Source organism: Crocodylus porosus, unplaced genomic scaffold (assembly GCF_001723895.1).
Source record: "Crocodylus porosus isolate Cpor-Errol unplaced genomic scaffold, CroPor_comp1, whole genome shotgun sequence".
NCBI classification, from domain to species: Eukaryota; Metazoa; Chordata; order Crocodylia; family Crocodylidae; genus Crocodylus; species Crocodylus porosus.
The window spans coordinates 23,685,120-23,701,394 of NW_017728907.1; the positions used below are offsets into that span (position 1 = coordinate 23,685,120).

Genomic DNA, 16,275 nt, shown 5'->3' on the forward strand with positions numbered 1-16,275 from the left:
TCATTCCTAATCAGTCAGAGAGCACTTTGCTGGAGCAGCATGAAGTTCATTTCCCTAGGTCAGAAAGCATCTTCCTGGTGATGTTCCAGGCTTTACAAAGCAAAATATCCCAGGTAATTTCATCTTTAGAGTATTCAATCTTAATGGTCCTTAACAGATCAGTTTAATCTAAACTTCCTGCCATTTTCCTCTCCACTGATTATATTTTACATGCATTTTTGACATTTACACTGTTACTATGCTAAACAATGAATAATGAAGAGCATAATTTACTTTCCTTACCCATGTTCCTGGAGAACAGGCTGTTACTCTGCATATAGAACACATTTTAACTAGTATACAATAAAATAAATCCTGAACTGTATAAATCAGTTCCATTAATTTCCATGGAACTATTAATTTACTAAATTAGGATTTGACTTTTGATTGGAATGATCCTACTCAGGTGCAAGTAAGGGAGGCCAGTCTGGTGCTAAAAGACCTATGTGAGAGGAATTTATTAGTTTCCCATTGAACTTGTGTGTTCTGTAGCCACACTTCACTTTCTAGTATTTAATATAGTAGGCAAGAGAAATAATATATAAATTCAGCTTGCAAACTTTAACTCCTGTCTAGAATTTACTGACAGTAATATTTCTGTACCTGCTGTAACTGTGCTATCTGTATTACATACTATTATATACACCATTAATCAGCACAAGGACAGGAGTGATGACACATGGGGCATGTCCCCATGAGTGTGCACGTGCAGGAGCATACATTTCCCATGGGACAAATAACAATGGTACATATTTCTGATGCTGCTATTTATCCCCAGGCATGCCCCTGGACATGCACTCTGGTGCATAGCAAAGGGACCTGGGTGGAGTAGGAAAGGTAGGGCCCAGCTCCTGTGCTGGCCCCAGCAGCCTTACCTGGGCACCAGCAGTGCCTAGGTGGCTGCTCACAGCCTGGCCAGCAGCAGGCTTCAGTTTCCGAATCGATTCAGAGAGATTCAGAAAGATTCAGAGATTCAGACATAGAGACAGCTTTAAATGTTTTTTCTACATATCTCTAGGTAGCAGGGGCTCGTGGGTGCTGCGATGCTGAGGCACATGGACTGTCCCACAGAAGCATGGGAGGCTCCCCAACGCGTTCGGCAGCAGACCCGGAAGTGGACCAGAAGGACTTCCAGGTCGGCTCCATGCCCCCCCCTCCCCCAGCTCAGTGACTGGTGCTTCCTGGATCTGGGGGGGTATCCAGGGTCCCCCTGTGGCTAATCGCTGAGCTGGAGAGGTGCAGCCTCCCCCCCCAGTGTGCTCCCCAGCAGATCCAGAGTGGACTGGAAGTACACTGGTCCACTTCTGGGTTTACCACCAAGCACATGGAGGTCTCCCTCACGCTTCTGTGGGATGCTCCATGCGCCCCATCACTGCAGCATTCACGAGCCACACCTGCTACCTCAAGGTATGTAGAAAAAAACTTTTAAAGCTGTATCTATGTCCGAATCACTGATTCTCTGAATCAGCATCAAATCTTCAGTTTCAGATTTGGCCAAATCAAATTGGGGACAGTGATCCAAATCAACAAATAGAATCACTGTTCCTGATTCAGGCCAGATCCGAATTGAATAGGGCCCACTTCTCACACCCCTGGTGCCCATGGGTCTAGCCTTGGTTTACATACTTTTTTTGGATCTGTCCATTTCTATTGGTAGCAGCTACATTTTGGGAAAGTGATGTGGTAAAATTCTACTGGCTTATGCTTTTCTCCATATACAAACAGGTCTTTCATTAATGTTACGGAACTACTGTGCCTCAACAGGATGTAAAATATACCCCTAACCCTAACTGATTCATTGCCATACTTCATATCTATATTAAGTTACAGCCATTGTCCTTTGCATTCTGCTTAATGACAAACTTTTGAAGACTTCACAGGCCAAGGACCTTTACAGATTACAAAAGCCACACACATGCATGCATACAAGTACCTATATTGATCATTATTAAGTGCATGCAGGTGTAAATATAGAGATATGTGACTATTTTTATTTTTTTTTACAAACTGTCTTCCTGGTGATGCTACTGATGCATGTTATAACTGATCCTACTTACAGCACTTTCATCTTTTACTACGAATGATAAGATACTGAGGTTTAAGATCTCTTTATTCCAGCAGAAAGGGGGCATAAGAAGGCAGTCTTTCAGCTCAAAAAAATCTCTAAATTACTTGAGGCAGAAATTAGCAGTAAGTATTTTAATCATAAGAATATGTACTGTTATGCATTACAAAAATACATTTTCCCCAGCCACAAACATTTATATTTAGTTACAGCTGTTACAATGGTATTGATATTCTACTGTACCAGTGGTGGCTATTTGCATTTCTTATTTTGAATAATTGTTGAAGACATTCTTAAAAACCCCATAGTATTAATTCTTTATTTTTGAAAGCTATTTGTAAACTGTTTTACAACTTTCTCCCTGTTAACTGGCCACAAAGGAGCTATATATCTAAATGCCCATTTCTGTTTTGGAGGTGTTTTTTTTGGGGGGGGGGGGTTGGTTTTGTTTTGTTTTTTTGATAAACAACACATAGAATATTTGTCACAACTGAGGAGTTTAAATTGCAAATATAAACCTTGGAAAATATTTTTTTTATAAACCTGGGGAGAATTAAATATATAGACTAAATAATAGCCTTGTAAATTCCAGGGCTTGCAGGAATATTGGAATGTATTGTGCGAAGGTCAATCTATAGTGTGAATGTCAGTCGCTACTCATTGATGAATATCTGTCAGCCACAACAGCTACACAGTAATAAAGCATCATCATAGAGGGTCTGCTAATCTCTTGAACCAATTATTGGATTATATGGAGTTCTTTTGTGAGCAGAAACAGAATGTATTTTTATAGTATTTTCTTTTTACCCTGAGAAACTGAAGCAAACTGCCTCCTGCATTTTGTAAACCAGAGAAAACATACTGCTGTTATGAGGCACAGCTGTGTATGGATCTGATGCTGAATAATCATGTTTTCTTAGTATTCACTGTCATTAATCCTTTTCACTTGTTAAGATTCATAACCTTGGCTAGTTTTCTAAATTGCATCTATTTTTTAACTAACACTTAAATGTCTTCTTAGCCTATTTCATGGTTGCAGAATATAGCTGGTAAGAAAGATTTATCTGTATTTCAAATGTGACAGAGAAGTCTATTCAGACTTGCATTTTTATATTTAGGATTCAAACTGTCTCTTATAAATTATATATAATGCACTTACACACTCTGCAAAGATATGCTGTTCATAGGAACCTTCTTTGTACAATTCTGGAACCCAGCTATACAGAAAATTGAGCATGATTTTGCTGTACTGCACCCGGTTCCTGACAAGAGCCAAATCAGTCCTGACAGAGATTAATCATTTCCAGGACTCATAAAAATCTTAAGAATAAATGTTTTACCTTGAAATGTACCTTATTGCAACTATTATGATTTATTATTTGTACTACTGTGGTGGTGGAGAAGCGCAAATTATGAACTAAGACTTTATTGTGGAAGGTGCTTTGCAACCAGCACTGCAGATATTTAAAAATATAAAGGGCCTGATTCTCATTTACATCACTTTATTTCTGTAAAAGGGCCTTAAAATAGATGTGAATATTTAATCTAAGCTGTACTTTGCCTGCTACAGCAATGTAAAAAATAAATCTTATCATAAATGAGAATCAATTCCAAAGTTTTTAGAAGAAGTCTTTATTGCTAACAAATGCATTTAAAAATTGTGCTAATGGAAAATTGTAGCATCATGACAGTATGATAATCACAGATTTAAAGCACCAAGTAAAAACAGTTCCTAGCGTGTTTTCCAGCACTTACAATACTGGAGCTCTGACCTGGTAGAGGCCTCGAGGCATTACTGTGATATATATAAATGAACATTACTGTAATGTAAATGTGATTATGACTCTGATTTTCAAGGAGCCTGAGGCAGATAGATGCCCCAAATCATGTTGGAATTCAGTGAGATCTGAATGCCTAACATGCTATATCTCTTGAAAATCCCACAAGTAAATAACAGTAAATAGAGAAATATTTGGGACACAGAGTTTATCGTGAGGGATAGGGCATCAATTTTGTGAGAGAGCTTTGTCAAATGGTGGCTGTGTATTCCCTGGCACTATATTACTCTAGGTGCAAACCTCAGCTTAACATGGGAAAATGCAATTTTATTTTATTTGATTCAATGAAAACATTCACATCTCATCAGCCTAGCTACAGAGGATCAGAAACAAAATGCATCTCTCAGGAAGCAGGAACTGAGCATACAGTGGTAGGATTGAGCTCAGTGTTCTGCCAGGGTGAGTTCTGCTTGCCAAAATTACCCTTCCCTCCTCTCTCACAGAGTGGCTATCTACAAAGCAAGAATGAGCTTGAGCTTGATTCTGATAAAGGGATGATGTGATAACCAAAAGCTGAACTGAAATACCGTTGTTTTTTTTCCCATGGAAACTTTTGCTGGAAAAATACACTTTCTATTTATTTTCAGGTTTTTTGTGGAAATTGAGTGTTGAGATGTCATATTTTAACAAAAATTGCCGTTTTCTGTGCAAGCGAAATACTTGTTTTGGCAAAAATCTAGTTTCCTGCTGAAAAACACTTTGGATGGAAGCAATTCAATCAGCTTGAGTGATATGACTATCACCAAGTAGTCAGGAGGCTTTGAAAGTGATTATTTATGAAGGGAGAAAAAATACCAATTTTATGAGAAATAAAGGAAGATTTTCCCTTTTTTTCAGGGATTTCCCTCAATGTAAGGGGAGTGCCAACTTTTATGTATATATTGGCACATTACTGCTGACTTCAGTGGGAGAAAAAGCCATTGTTGTCAACAATATAAAGCAAAAATCACCTTTCTACGGCTAACGAAAAAGTGTGAGAAACCTAATAGAATAGTGGAAAATTTCTTTTATTTATGCACTAATTTCATACCTTTTTGAAATGTGTTGTTGTGCCAAATATTCCTATACTTGTTGACAGTCATTTATGTCAACTAAGTTGTTATGATATAATGTTTAAGTATTATCCGGTACAAGAAAATTTAGCAAAACCCTGTCTAGTAGCACAGCAGGATGCCAGAGTTTAGATTGTTGCATCATCTGAGTTGCTTAATGTATTGAACTACAATTAGCAATACACACCAGTTTTTCAAAAACTATTTTACAACTATTTTCTGACTCAATAGGTAGTCTGAGGCCTGATCCTGTTAAAACATAGTTTGGGGACAAAGCAAATATACAGTGGGATGCATTCTGCTATGTTCTGTCATGAGACCCGCCTTGGAAAACCAAGCAATAAGAAGCTGAGATGAGAGTTGTCTGCTTCATGATAAAGTAAAAGTGTTAAACGTTGGTGGTATTAACTCAGACAAAACTTCCCTTTAATTCATTGCTGTTTTGCTTCAGAATTTGGCTTTCAGCTGACTTTCCAGCACTGGCATCAATAAATACAATGCAAAATTAATTGCCATCCTGGTTTTCTCCAAATGCAGAAATTAAATGTGAAGGCAAAAGGGGTTGTTGATTATTCGCAGCATGGTATGCAGTGTTTCCAGCACATGTGCCATCAGATGTGAACTCTTGCACCAAAGCATTGTTCTTTATTTGGAGTTGTTTGCTATCAAGATTATCTTCTTTTGGAGTCGATGTCACTTTTTTTGCATCCCACACATTATCCTTCTACAGCTATATTTGTTGGCACATATGCCTATTTGAAACTGGCATAACATCTTGTGAGTGGGCAGAATGCCATCATAACAGATGGACGTGCAATGAAACTAGTACAAGTATCAAGTCTAATTATTATGGGACAGACTCCCTTCCAGGAATGAGGAAACTGCAGTCTGTGTAGATATCTGTCATCTAAAGTTATGCCGAACTGGTATTACTTGCTGAATTCAGGAACAAGATAACTTAAAAAATCCAAAATTATCAGCCACAGACTCAGAAGGGAAATTTATGGTAAATTTGGACTTGTTTTCCTATTAGAAAGTAGTATAACATTTATGGAAAATTCCTAATAAATATAGTAGTGTTCAAATGAAAAGAATTCTATGGAAATTATTCTAAAAATGTTTACATTTTAATAAAAATGGTTTTTTTTGTTTGCTTTGTTTTTAACAGTCTTAAAGAGATCTGTAGTATGAATACACATTTCTTAAGTTTCACCAGACATTTTTCACAGGGAAAAATCATATTAATAAAAGGAAAAATATATTTTATTATTATTATTATTAAGTATTAGTCATGTTAGATCTTCTTTCTGCATTGTTTAAACTATTTATGCTATGGAATTTAAAATTAAAGAATTTAAACCAACCTCATCCCTGGTATATCTCTATTGGAGTATCATAGTATCATAGAAAATGTCATAGGATCATAGAAAATTAGGGTTGAAAGGACCTCTAGAGGTCATCTGATCCAACCTCTTGCTCAAAGCAGAACCATCCCAAACTATATCTTCCTAGCCAAAGTTTTGTCTACCCTGGTCTTAATAACCTCTAAGGATGGAGAAGGATGGTCTTAACAACCTCTCTGGGTAGCCTGCTCCAGTGCTTCATTATTCTCCTACTGAGACAGATTTTTCACTAATATCTAACCTAAGCTTCCAGTGCTGCACCTTGGCCTGTTGTATTTTTATGGTTCATATTGTGAAATTAAAGACCTAGAAATATGAAAGTAGTCTTTTGCATCTGATTTTCAATTGGTTTCTAATAAGGACTAAAAATCATATTACATTAACAAGCCTAGGGGCATTACATTTTCAACCTAGGGGCACTTATACACATGCTGGGGGAAGGGGGCGCTTTCATTAGAACGGGTCTAAGAGCCATTCTGATTAAAGCACCCAGAGCATCACGTGTATCAGCATCCCTGCACTGGAAAATGGCAGTGAACACTTTATTTAAAGTTCATCAAACAAGCTTTAGTTAAAGTGCCCCTGCCACCATTTTTCAGTGAGGGGACACTGATACCCATGACATGGAAGTGTGCTGGAACACAGTGATTACCATGCTGTGACATACTATAATTACAACATGTTGGAGCAGCCTCAATGCATGTGTATAGACACCCTAGGTGCCCAAGAGACCTTTATGAGTGGTATGATTTTCAAAGTGCTGAGGACCTAGGAGGCTACACTGAATTCACTGGAAGATACTTGGTGCTTAGGGTTTTTGAAAATGATGCTTCTTAATACATTCTTCAAACATGGTCTTAACCATGTTTAAGGTTTTCAGAGATATGTAACTCACATGGAGGTTTCCAGAAGCACAAATGATAGTTGGGTACCTAAGGGCAGATTCACAAAGACCACACAGTGCTCCAAAAGCTAACTTTACACACAAGTGAATGAAAACAATGGACTTTCACCCTATTTCTGATTAAATAGGAGATGTGAAAGATGCACTGACTTTTTAATTTATTTGTGCAGGGGAGGAATCACTCACAATTTTTGTGGACAAGCGGAAGCTGAGTAAGAGATCAGAAGGAAGTGATCCAAGTACCAACAGCTCTTCTGTGACTTTGGAAACTCTTCACCAGCTGGCAGCCTCCTATTTTATTGACAGAGACAGTACCCTCCGCAGACTTCATCATATTCAGATAGCTTCTACTGCCATAAAGGTAAGGAAAATCCCTCTACAGTCAAGCTGAAAACACAGTTGCAGATTTATTACTTCATTCCTTTATGGATTGTGATTTTAATGATGTAACAAGCTTGTTAGGAAATAATCTTTCATATAAAATGGATAATTTCAAGTACAGGGTATGGTAAATCAGTTGTTAGTTCAAAGGTGAACTTTAAGTATTGCATACAAATTTCTAGATGTGGAGTATACAATTTCCGTTCTACAGGTAGTTAGTTAACAGCACCGCAAGTATTTAGCATTGCGCCTTTTTTTTTTTTTAAGTGTGTACTTTATTAAGTAACGTGGAAATCATTCAGACAGAGGTGCACAATTCACAGCTTCCCAGTTCCCAGAGGTTCTTTTTTTTTTGGAAGATACATTCAAATGTTGGCATTCATTTTTTAAAGTTTTTTTATGCATGCATTTAGAAGAATTTTGATCCCATGTCCTGAGCCTTATTCTTCTGTGCCAGATGCAAAGCGTCTATTTATCTGCCATAGTTTTTTTTCCTACACTGGGACATAACAGGTTAGTAGAGGTAGATGTGTACACATTGTGTGATGCAATAACTATGTATCTGAAGAGCTATCTGTTTTGAGACTACTTAGCAGAAATGGCCTCTCAGGACAAAAGACAATCCAGACAGAGAAACAAAATACATTTTATGTTGCAATAGAAGATGCCTTTCTTATAAAGCTTTTACATAGGATACAATTCAGAATCCTTTGGTTTCAGTGGCCTTTGTAGCCTTTAGGGCATGTCCGTGCCAATAATTTACTACACTATTATGAAACATGCCAAGTGGCTCCATACATGCCTCTTCCCAAGCTGTGAGTAGACCAGTCATTTCACCTTGACTAATTAGATTTACCTCTGAATTCCACTACAGTGAATTTATGGCTCCCAAGTTTTGGAAGCCACAAGATCACAACATTGCAAGGAGTTTTAAACCATGTAAAGCCCATTAAGTTATCTATGCAAACATGGTCTTAAGTACTATTTTCTGCTTTCCAGCTATCTTAGACCATATACATTTCTAGCAAGAGAATCATTCTCTCAGTAGAGATGAGAGGTGTGCAGGAATCTGTTCCATTTCTCTTGGAAGAAACATGCCTCTTCCAGGAGAAAATCTTTCAGGTATGAACCTGGAAGATTACCCTTGTCACAAAGTTTCTCTCATGAGAACAAAGGTTAGTATGAGAGGCTTTCCTTTTACATTAAGATATTTCACAGTAGAAATCAGCATCAATAGAAGCAGTTTGGTTTGCTTTTAAAGATAACTTATTACAGAGCACAAACTAGCTAATCAAATAATCTGTTATTTGATTTAAAAAAAACCCTCATTGAAATGGTGGTAAAATGATTTGGGCAGTAGCTGTTCTATTTGTCCAAAGCTTTTAATAAACTGCTAAAAATGACTTTGTTTCCTTTTCACCCATTCTCCATTCATGAGATGGATACAATTACCAACTATAGTCCATCAACATATCAGATGAGGACAATTGACTTATAGGATGCTTGTAGAAAATGATTCCTCTGTCTCATGTGGCAATGTTGATATATAAAACCTTCTAAGTTATGCTTTCTCTATGATAGACAATTTGTTAGCATTTGCATAATAGATTTCTATTTTCAGAGCATTTTTATTCAGCAGAAAACCTTTGTGTTGATTAAAAGTTGGAATGCAAAACAGGAGAAAGGAATATAATTTGCTTAGTTTCCCCAACTCCCTTTCTCCCCTGCCCCACTCTCTCTTCCTCCCCCCACCGCACACTTTTTCACAATATAGCATCTATTTGCTTTTTTATATATAGGAACATTAATTAGAGCTGACTATTTTCAAATGAATGTTATGATCTTATATATGAAATTTTATTTATGATAATTACACTGGCATTACAATTAAAATAAGATACCAATCCTACAAGAACTGTTATGCAGCCAGAGCTCTGCCTGTGGAGATTCTTCAGTGTCAGAATCTAAAAACAGTATGGGTAAAATTCAGCAAGACTTTCAGCTTGAGGGAGGTGGGGGCCTATGCTAGTTTTAAGTCTGATTTCTGCCTTTCTAACACTAGGCTGCTTCAGATATTAGAATTACCCTAGGCATAAATCAGACAGTCCTGGATGCCTTTCTGAGTTACAGCACTGTCCTCGGGCCACAATTCTGCCTTCCCAATGATTGTATGGCAGCCTTGTGTGTCTGTCTTCCAAAGAACCTATGCCAGAAAATGACCCCGTGACTAAACTCAGGACATGAAAGACTAACTCCTTCATGAAAAGCCATCACAGTTATAGTACCAAGTATTACCCCATATTTTAGAAGTGTGTATAATTCTTGTTTTATTTAATATATAACGTAATGTCAAAAATTTAAATTATTTTGGATAATTGAAATATTAAAGTATTTTCAGCTCTACAGACTTATAATTCACAGTAAATGTAATACAAATTGGGTATCCCAATATGATAGTTTTGAAAAATATGCCAGATTTTCCCCACTTCATCTTTAAGTTTGTCCAACAAACATCACATAGCTTTTAAAAATTAGTCTGATATACGATTGCTTGTTCCAGTTTCTTTAAACAAATGCATGCAAGACAAATTCAAGGGAAATACATGTTAAAATAATGTTCAGACTAGTTAAAGCTAAAAATATAAGTGGAACTGTGGGTATAGATTAAAATAATAATTTACTCCCTTTTAATGAGAGGCAGTTAGCTATGTTAGTTTGAAGTCAGGCTGCAGGAAGGGCCAAGTACTGACTTGTTCAGAAATGCATAAGCTTGCATAGGGTACTGCCTCTTTTTTCAGACCCTATGAATAGAATTGCAGAGACCAGAGTTTACCAAATAGAAGAGAATAAAGTCATTTAAATAAAAGAATAGAGAGGAAGAAGGAAAAGATAAGGGATGAATATGCTGCTAAGAAGAGGGATAAACACACAATTAACCACTTAGGGACATAACAGTTATAAAAGGTAGTACAGGTAATGAGCTAAGCCAGAATCTCTTTTTTAGACAACAGTTACTACAATCCAGTCTGCTGATGATTCATTGTTTCATTGTTGATGCGGATGCAAATACATACCCTGAAAGAAGCACTGCCGATGGTACTAGTGGTGCCTGCAGGTGGTCGTTGCTTACTACCCGCCCCCTTGCCGCTGGCAGCATCTGCAGGTGGTCATCAACTGCTGGTCAGCACTTGCCCCTGCTACCGACACTGCAGCAGCCACCTGTGGGAGCTCCCCACTTGCTGCCACAATACCCCCAACACCGCCGCCACCTGCGAGCAGTTGCCATGCTCCACCCCAGCCTCTGGAGGCATGCATCGTTCATGCATGGTTTTGAAATATCACATTTCAGTTGGGTTTTGAAGTTTTGTTGTTTAGGACCTGCTAGTCTGAGGTCAGTGATGGAATGTCTGTTGCATGACTAATTTGTCAATATTGAAACATGCAGAAGAATTCAGTATTGCCAAATACAAGTACTAAAAAAGCTAAGTTTGGCTCTTAGAAAAACAGGACGTTGGCATAGAAATCATGAAGTTTTTTTCTTTAGATGAAGATTTTTGATTTTTTGTTCTGTTGGGGTTTTTAAATTTTTTAATCCACCTTCTGTGGTGGCAGGATTCTTTTTCCTTTGGTTTATGTATTTTAGCCTTTTTTTTTTTTTTTAAGGAGGGTGTCATTTTTTCAGACTTTCTCTGCCTCCACTCACTTCCTTACATGCTACCTCACATTCTTACTTAGTTACTCAGTTACCTATACTGGACTACAAACAGCTTGATAAATTAGAAACATAGCGAATAAGGACAATTTTTCAGCATTATATCTAGTTTTTTTGACTGTGTTCAAATTTAATTGCATATATATATATATATATATATATATTTGCATTTTAGATTTAACATTAAATAGTTACTCTCAGGATAGTCCTTGAGTATATATAGTTACATCTTCCTTACATATTACGAATAATGCCTCTCATTAAATCAAAACTTGGAACATTTTAAAAGAACAGTTCACTTTCCATTGCTTTGTTCTGCTTCATCAATGAAAATAGACATGTAAGTTTTATTTTCTCATGTGTTACATATTAGGTTTGGGAACTACAAATAAAAAGTTCTATTTAAAATATGTCACTGAATATTATAATAAATTGTATTCATATTAGGGCTGTAAAACCCATATTTAGTATTCTTAGCAGGTCTCCAAAAATAATTTTAAGGTTGCATACCAGATTTCTTACTAATACCCTGTTTTTGGTTGTTTATAACATTCAGAAAATTATACTTTCAGTAGTAGCACTGTCCTTAAAAAAAGAAAAAGAAGAAAAGGTGGGGCTTAAAATGGAAGATTTTGCATCTCAGGAAAAATGAATATTTTTTTCATTCAAAAACAGGATGAGAATTCAGCATTTTAATTCCATTATTAAACAAAGGTTTTAAAAACATGCTGCTTCAGTCTCCACTATTTTTATACATTTTTCATAAAAAGGGACATTTTGAAATGAAAGATTAAAACTTCGTTTAGAAAAAAATGGTATTGAAAATGTGAACATTTCAAAACATTTTCTATCACATCTGTAAATGTTTTCTTTCCTTTATTGATAAAACAGTTTTTCTAAAAATAGAAGGTTCAGCTTAATACTATTTTGACATTTCCCTGCCCCCCCCCCCAATAACTATAATCAAAAGCTTTTTTTGGAACATCTCTACCACCAAACTTGTTGAGGGCTAAAAAGCTGCTATTCAGCATGGTAACAAATGCTACGAAGAATAAGGGCTTGCTGGGGGTTTTGGTAAAATTTGTTTTTGATTTGACTTGAGTTATGAGCCTTTGAAATTGTATTTTATGCATATAGAGTAAAATGTACATACATTTTAATCTAAATTTACTGAAGTATGAATCATTTATTCAATAACATGAGTAATGCAACTGTAGCTAACTTAGAATTATTGTTGTACAGTCAAGCTTTGTCTAGAGACATCTGGAAGTGGTTTAAACTTGTTAGCATGGAGCTTCACCCAGGCTAATTTACCCTACCGAGAGTCAAAACTGTAGTGCAAAATCTGATTATTATTCCTCTAGCCTCACCTTTTCAGATGCTTTCTTAAATCTCTCCCTCTTCCAGAACTGCCTGATTTAGTTAGTACACAAGGTGCAGATCTACCCTGCTTTCTTCTCAACTTCAGACTAACATAGCCATTTCTCTCTGCTCATGTAAAAATGAGTGCAAAAAAAATCATTCAAAGTCCATACGATGTGTTTATTCCTGAATCAAATGGTCCCATATTGTTCCATAGCTACTTATCCTATATTCTTCTTTATTACCCCCATTACATCCTCTCTTGCCTGTCTAATTTGCCATTTAAAGTATCAGCACTTTGGGGCAAATATTTTATCTTCTATGATTGTCCTGTGATGCAGCTGGAAGATTAGGAGGTGCTAGTGAACATTAACCACAGAATTACAACAACAACAGGCCTATAATAATTATTGCCATGCTTAGTCCTTTAAGAGGTGAAGATTAAAAAAAATTATGAAATATACACACAAAAATTCTTGAATGACTATGGTTCTGGTCCACCTTATGAAAACCACACAGGTCCTGATGTTTGTAGTAAAAAAAAAGTTCTCCCCTACTGTTCTTCTTAATTGGCCAAAGAGAGAGGTCATCCTCCTGCCAATTCCCTAAGATGTTTATAGTTTACAAAGGAGGAAGAGAAGATCAAACCATTAAAAACATGTTTACACCACAGCTGTACATCCTTAATGTACTACCCTGAAAATATGCTCTTCCTATTCTTTCTGCCTAACGTTAACCTAACAATTGTATATATGTATACATACAAGTGTATGTGTGTATTAATACATACACAATTTGTATGTATACATATATACAATTGTTGCATGCTTAAGTAAGGCTTGGAAGATTTTTCTCCCTCCTCCTGATGACATACATTAGGGTCAGGACAGCAAAGCTAATAAATTGTCTTTCTAACTCATCATAATTCTATCCTCCTCCTCCAGTTCAATAAATGTTATACACACACACACACACATATACACACACACACACACACACACATACACGTGTGTATGTGTGTGTGTGTATATATATATAAAACAATTTTTAGGTGCATGTTAAGCAGGAAGAATAGCAAGAGCAGTGTCCTATTTGTTACAACAAATATATATAACAAATGTGCTCTTTGGTATACAGCCAAGACTTCATGGTTCTTAGGTGTGTTTATTAACATATACCCAGCACTGCTCTAACAGTGGGTATATTATATCCTTTGACTGTTAGTGCACATAGAGTAGGAATAAGTGGGTGATGTATCTTTTGTTGGCAGTTCTCCCTAGTATGGTTGGAGGCAATATAATCATGCCCTAAGTCACTTGAGCAAAAGTTATAAAACCAGTCAACAAGAGTCTAAAAATTATAACTCAGAAGTTTTATGCTCAGATTATTCCTCTTTAAAAGGCCCCATATATTTCTGTTTTTGTTTTTCTCAGTTTAAGAAAATTAATTCAGTTTACCTATAGAAAACAGAATGTGTTAATGAAGTCTTCTTCACCCTCCAAATAACTGCCTGAAGTGATATCCATTCCACTCAAAACAATTAACACCTGATCAGTTTATGTCATTTTGTACATCCTAAACAAGAAAATCATTCTAATAAGTCATAACAAAAATCATTTTCTGTCCAGCCCTGATGCTTTAATTTATTGAACTAGAGGAGGAGGATAGAATTATGATGAGTTAGAAAGCTAATTTATCAGCTTTTCTGTCCTGACCCTAATCTCCGTCATCAGGAGGGAGAAAAATCCTTTAAGTCATATTCATGATTTATTTTTAATTTGCTAGGAACAAATACTGTTATTTCAAATCAAAACTGTGATTTCTTCAGTATGCAAATATACAGCACAAGGAAAGGATTGATGCCAGCATATTTGATGAATGTAATCAAGTTTGTTAACTGTGATATAATTAGCCAGGAATACAATATGTGCAGAATTGTCAATGGTCATGCCATTAAAAATTGACGGTGTTGTTTTTCCTTGAAACTGAGACAAGCCCTCTCTTCCACCCCCTACCCCCCCAAATCAGCATGTGGAAAAAAAGCCAGTTTGGGTTTTGAGTATGAGCCTAGGGCAGGTGGCAGCTCAACTCTAGGTTTGGCCACAGGCTCAGAGCTAAAGCCAGAGCTGAACCACTGCCTACCTTGGGTGAGAGTGTCTCATTTGGAAGGGAAATGGGCTGAACAGAATAGGATGCAGTTTAACAAGGATAAGTGTCATGCATTGCACCTGGGGTGGAAGAACCACCAATACTCCAACATTCTGGGAGGTACCACTCTAAGTAGCACAACTGCAGAAGGGGATCTCAGAGTCATAGTCGACTCCAAAATAAACATGAGTCACCAGTGTGATGACGTAATGAGTAAAGCTAACTGCACCTTTTCTTGCATAAGTAAGTGTATCACAGACAGGTCTAGGGCGGTGATACTTCCCCTCTATGTGGCATTGGTTAGGGCGCAGCTGGAGTACTGTGTCCAGTTTTGGGTGCCGCACTTCAGGAGGGATGTGAATGGCCTGGAGAGGGTTCAGAGGAGGGCCACTTGTCTGGTTAAAGGCCTACAGAAAACCCGCAATGTGGACCTATTGGGAGACCTGAAACAATTCAGCCTGTGCAAGAGGAGGCTAAGAGGTGATCTCATGGCCACCTACAAATCCATCAGGGTGGTGGGGGGAGGCAGCAAGATATAGGGGATACAATGTTTACCAGGGTGCCTGTCAGGGTAACTAGAAATAATGGCCACAAACTGGAAGAGAGCAAATTCAGATTGGACATCAGGAAAAGAATTCTTTACAGTGAGGGTTGCCAAAATGTAGAATATGCTTCCAAAGGAGGTGATGCTGTCCTCTTCCTTGGAGGTATTTAAAAGGAGATTAGACAGACACCTGGTTTGGGTCATGTGACTCCAGCACTCATTCCTGCCCAGGGGAGGGGGTTGAACTTGATGATCTAATAGGTCCCTTCTGACCCTAACATCTATGAAACTATGGAAAGGAGCAGAACCTACAGCTTTCCCCCCCACCATCCATCCCTTGCCCCCCACCCCCTTCCTCCACCCAGCTTTCCTGAACCTCCCCTTACTTTCTCCATCCTATACCCAGCTGGGATAGGAGCTGCCTCCATTTCTCCCTGGCCAGCCTAGGCCGAGGCTGACTGCCCTGGGGGGAACAGAGCTGCAGTAGAAGATAGTTTGGCATGGAGCAGGAAAGGAGGAAGAGGGAGGCATGGGCATGGGGGACAAAGGGCGTGAAGCAGGTTGCATTGCAGTACAGGGGATAGGAGAGGCAGGGAATGGAGAGGAAGGCACAGACATTAGGGACAAGGGGACGAGGAATAGGGATAGCACTAGTATGGGTTGTACAAGGGTGTGTGGCAAGCAAGGAAGCATGGGGAAGAGGTCTGACCCCTCACCCTATACCACTACTTTCTTACATTAAGAAACTGGGGGGCTGTGGTGTAGACACCCACACAGTCAAATGGGTCGCCAACTGGCTGGAGGGCCGCACCCAGAGGGTGGTAGTG

The 16,275-nt window shown here is 37.8% G+C and overlaps 1 protein-coding gene across 2 annotated transcripts in view; it reads left to right on the forward strand.

The window, feature by feature from the left end:
- The window catches only part of BRINP3 (BMP/retinoic acid inducible neural specific 3), a 334,303-nt gene that overhangs the window by 189,272 nt on the left and 128,756 nt on the right, over window positions 1-16,275 (forward strand). For both annotated transcript variants that reach the window (XM_019530987.1, XM_019530988.1), the window contains exon 4: window positions 7,472-7,662. In XM_019530987.1, the coding sequence (XP_019386532.1) occupies window positions 7,472-7,662 (191 nt within the window). The remainder of the gene's footprint in view (window positions 1-7,471; window positions 7,663-16,275) is intronic.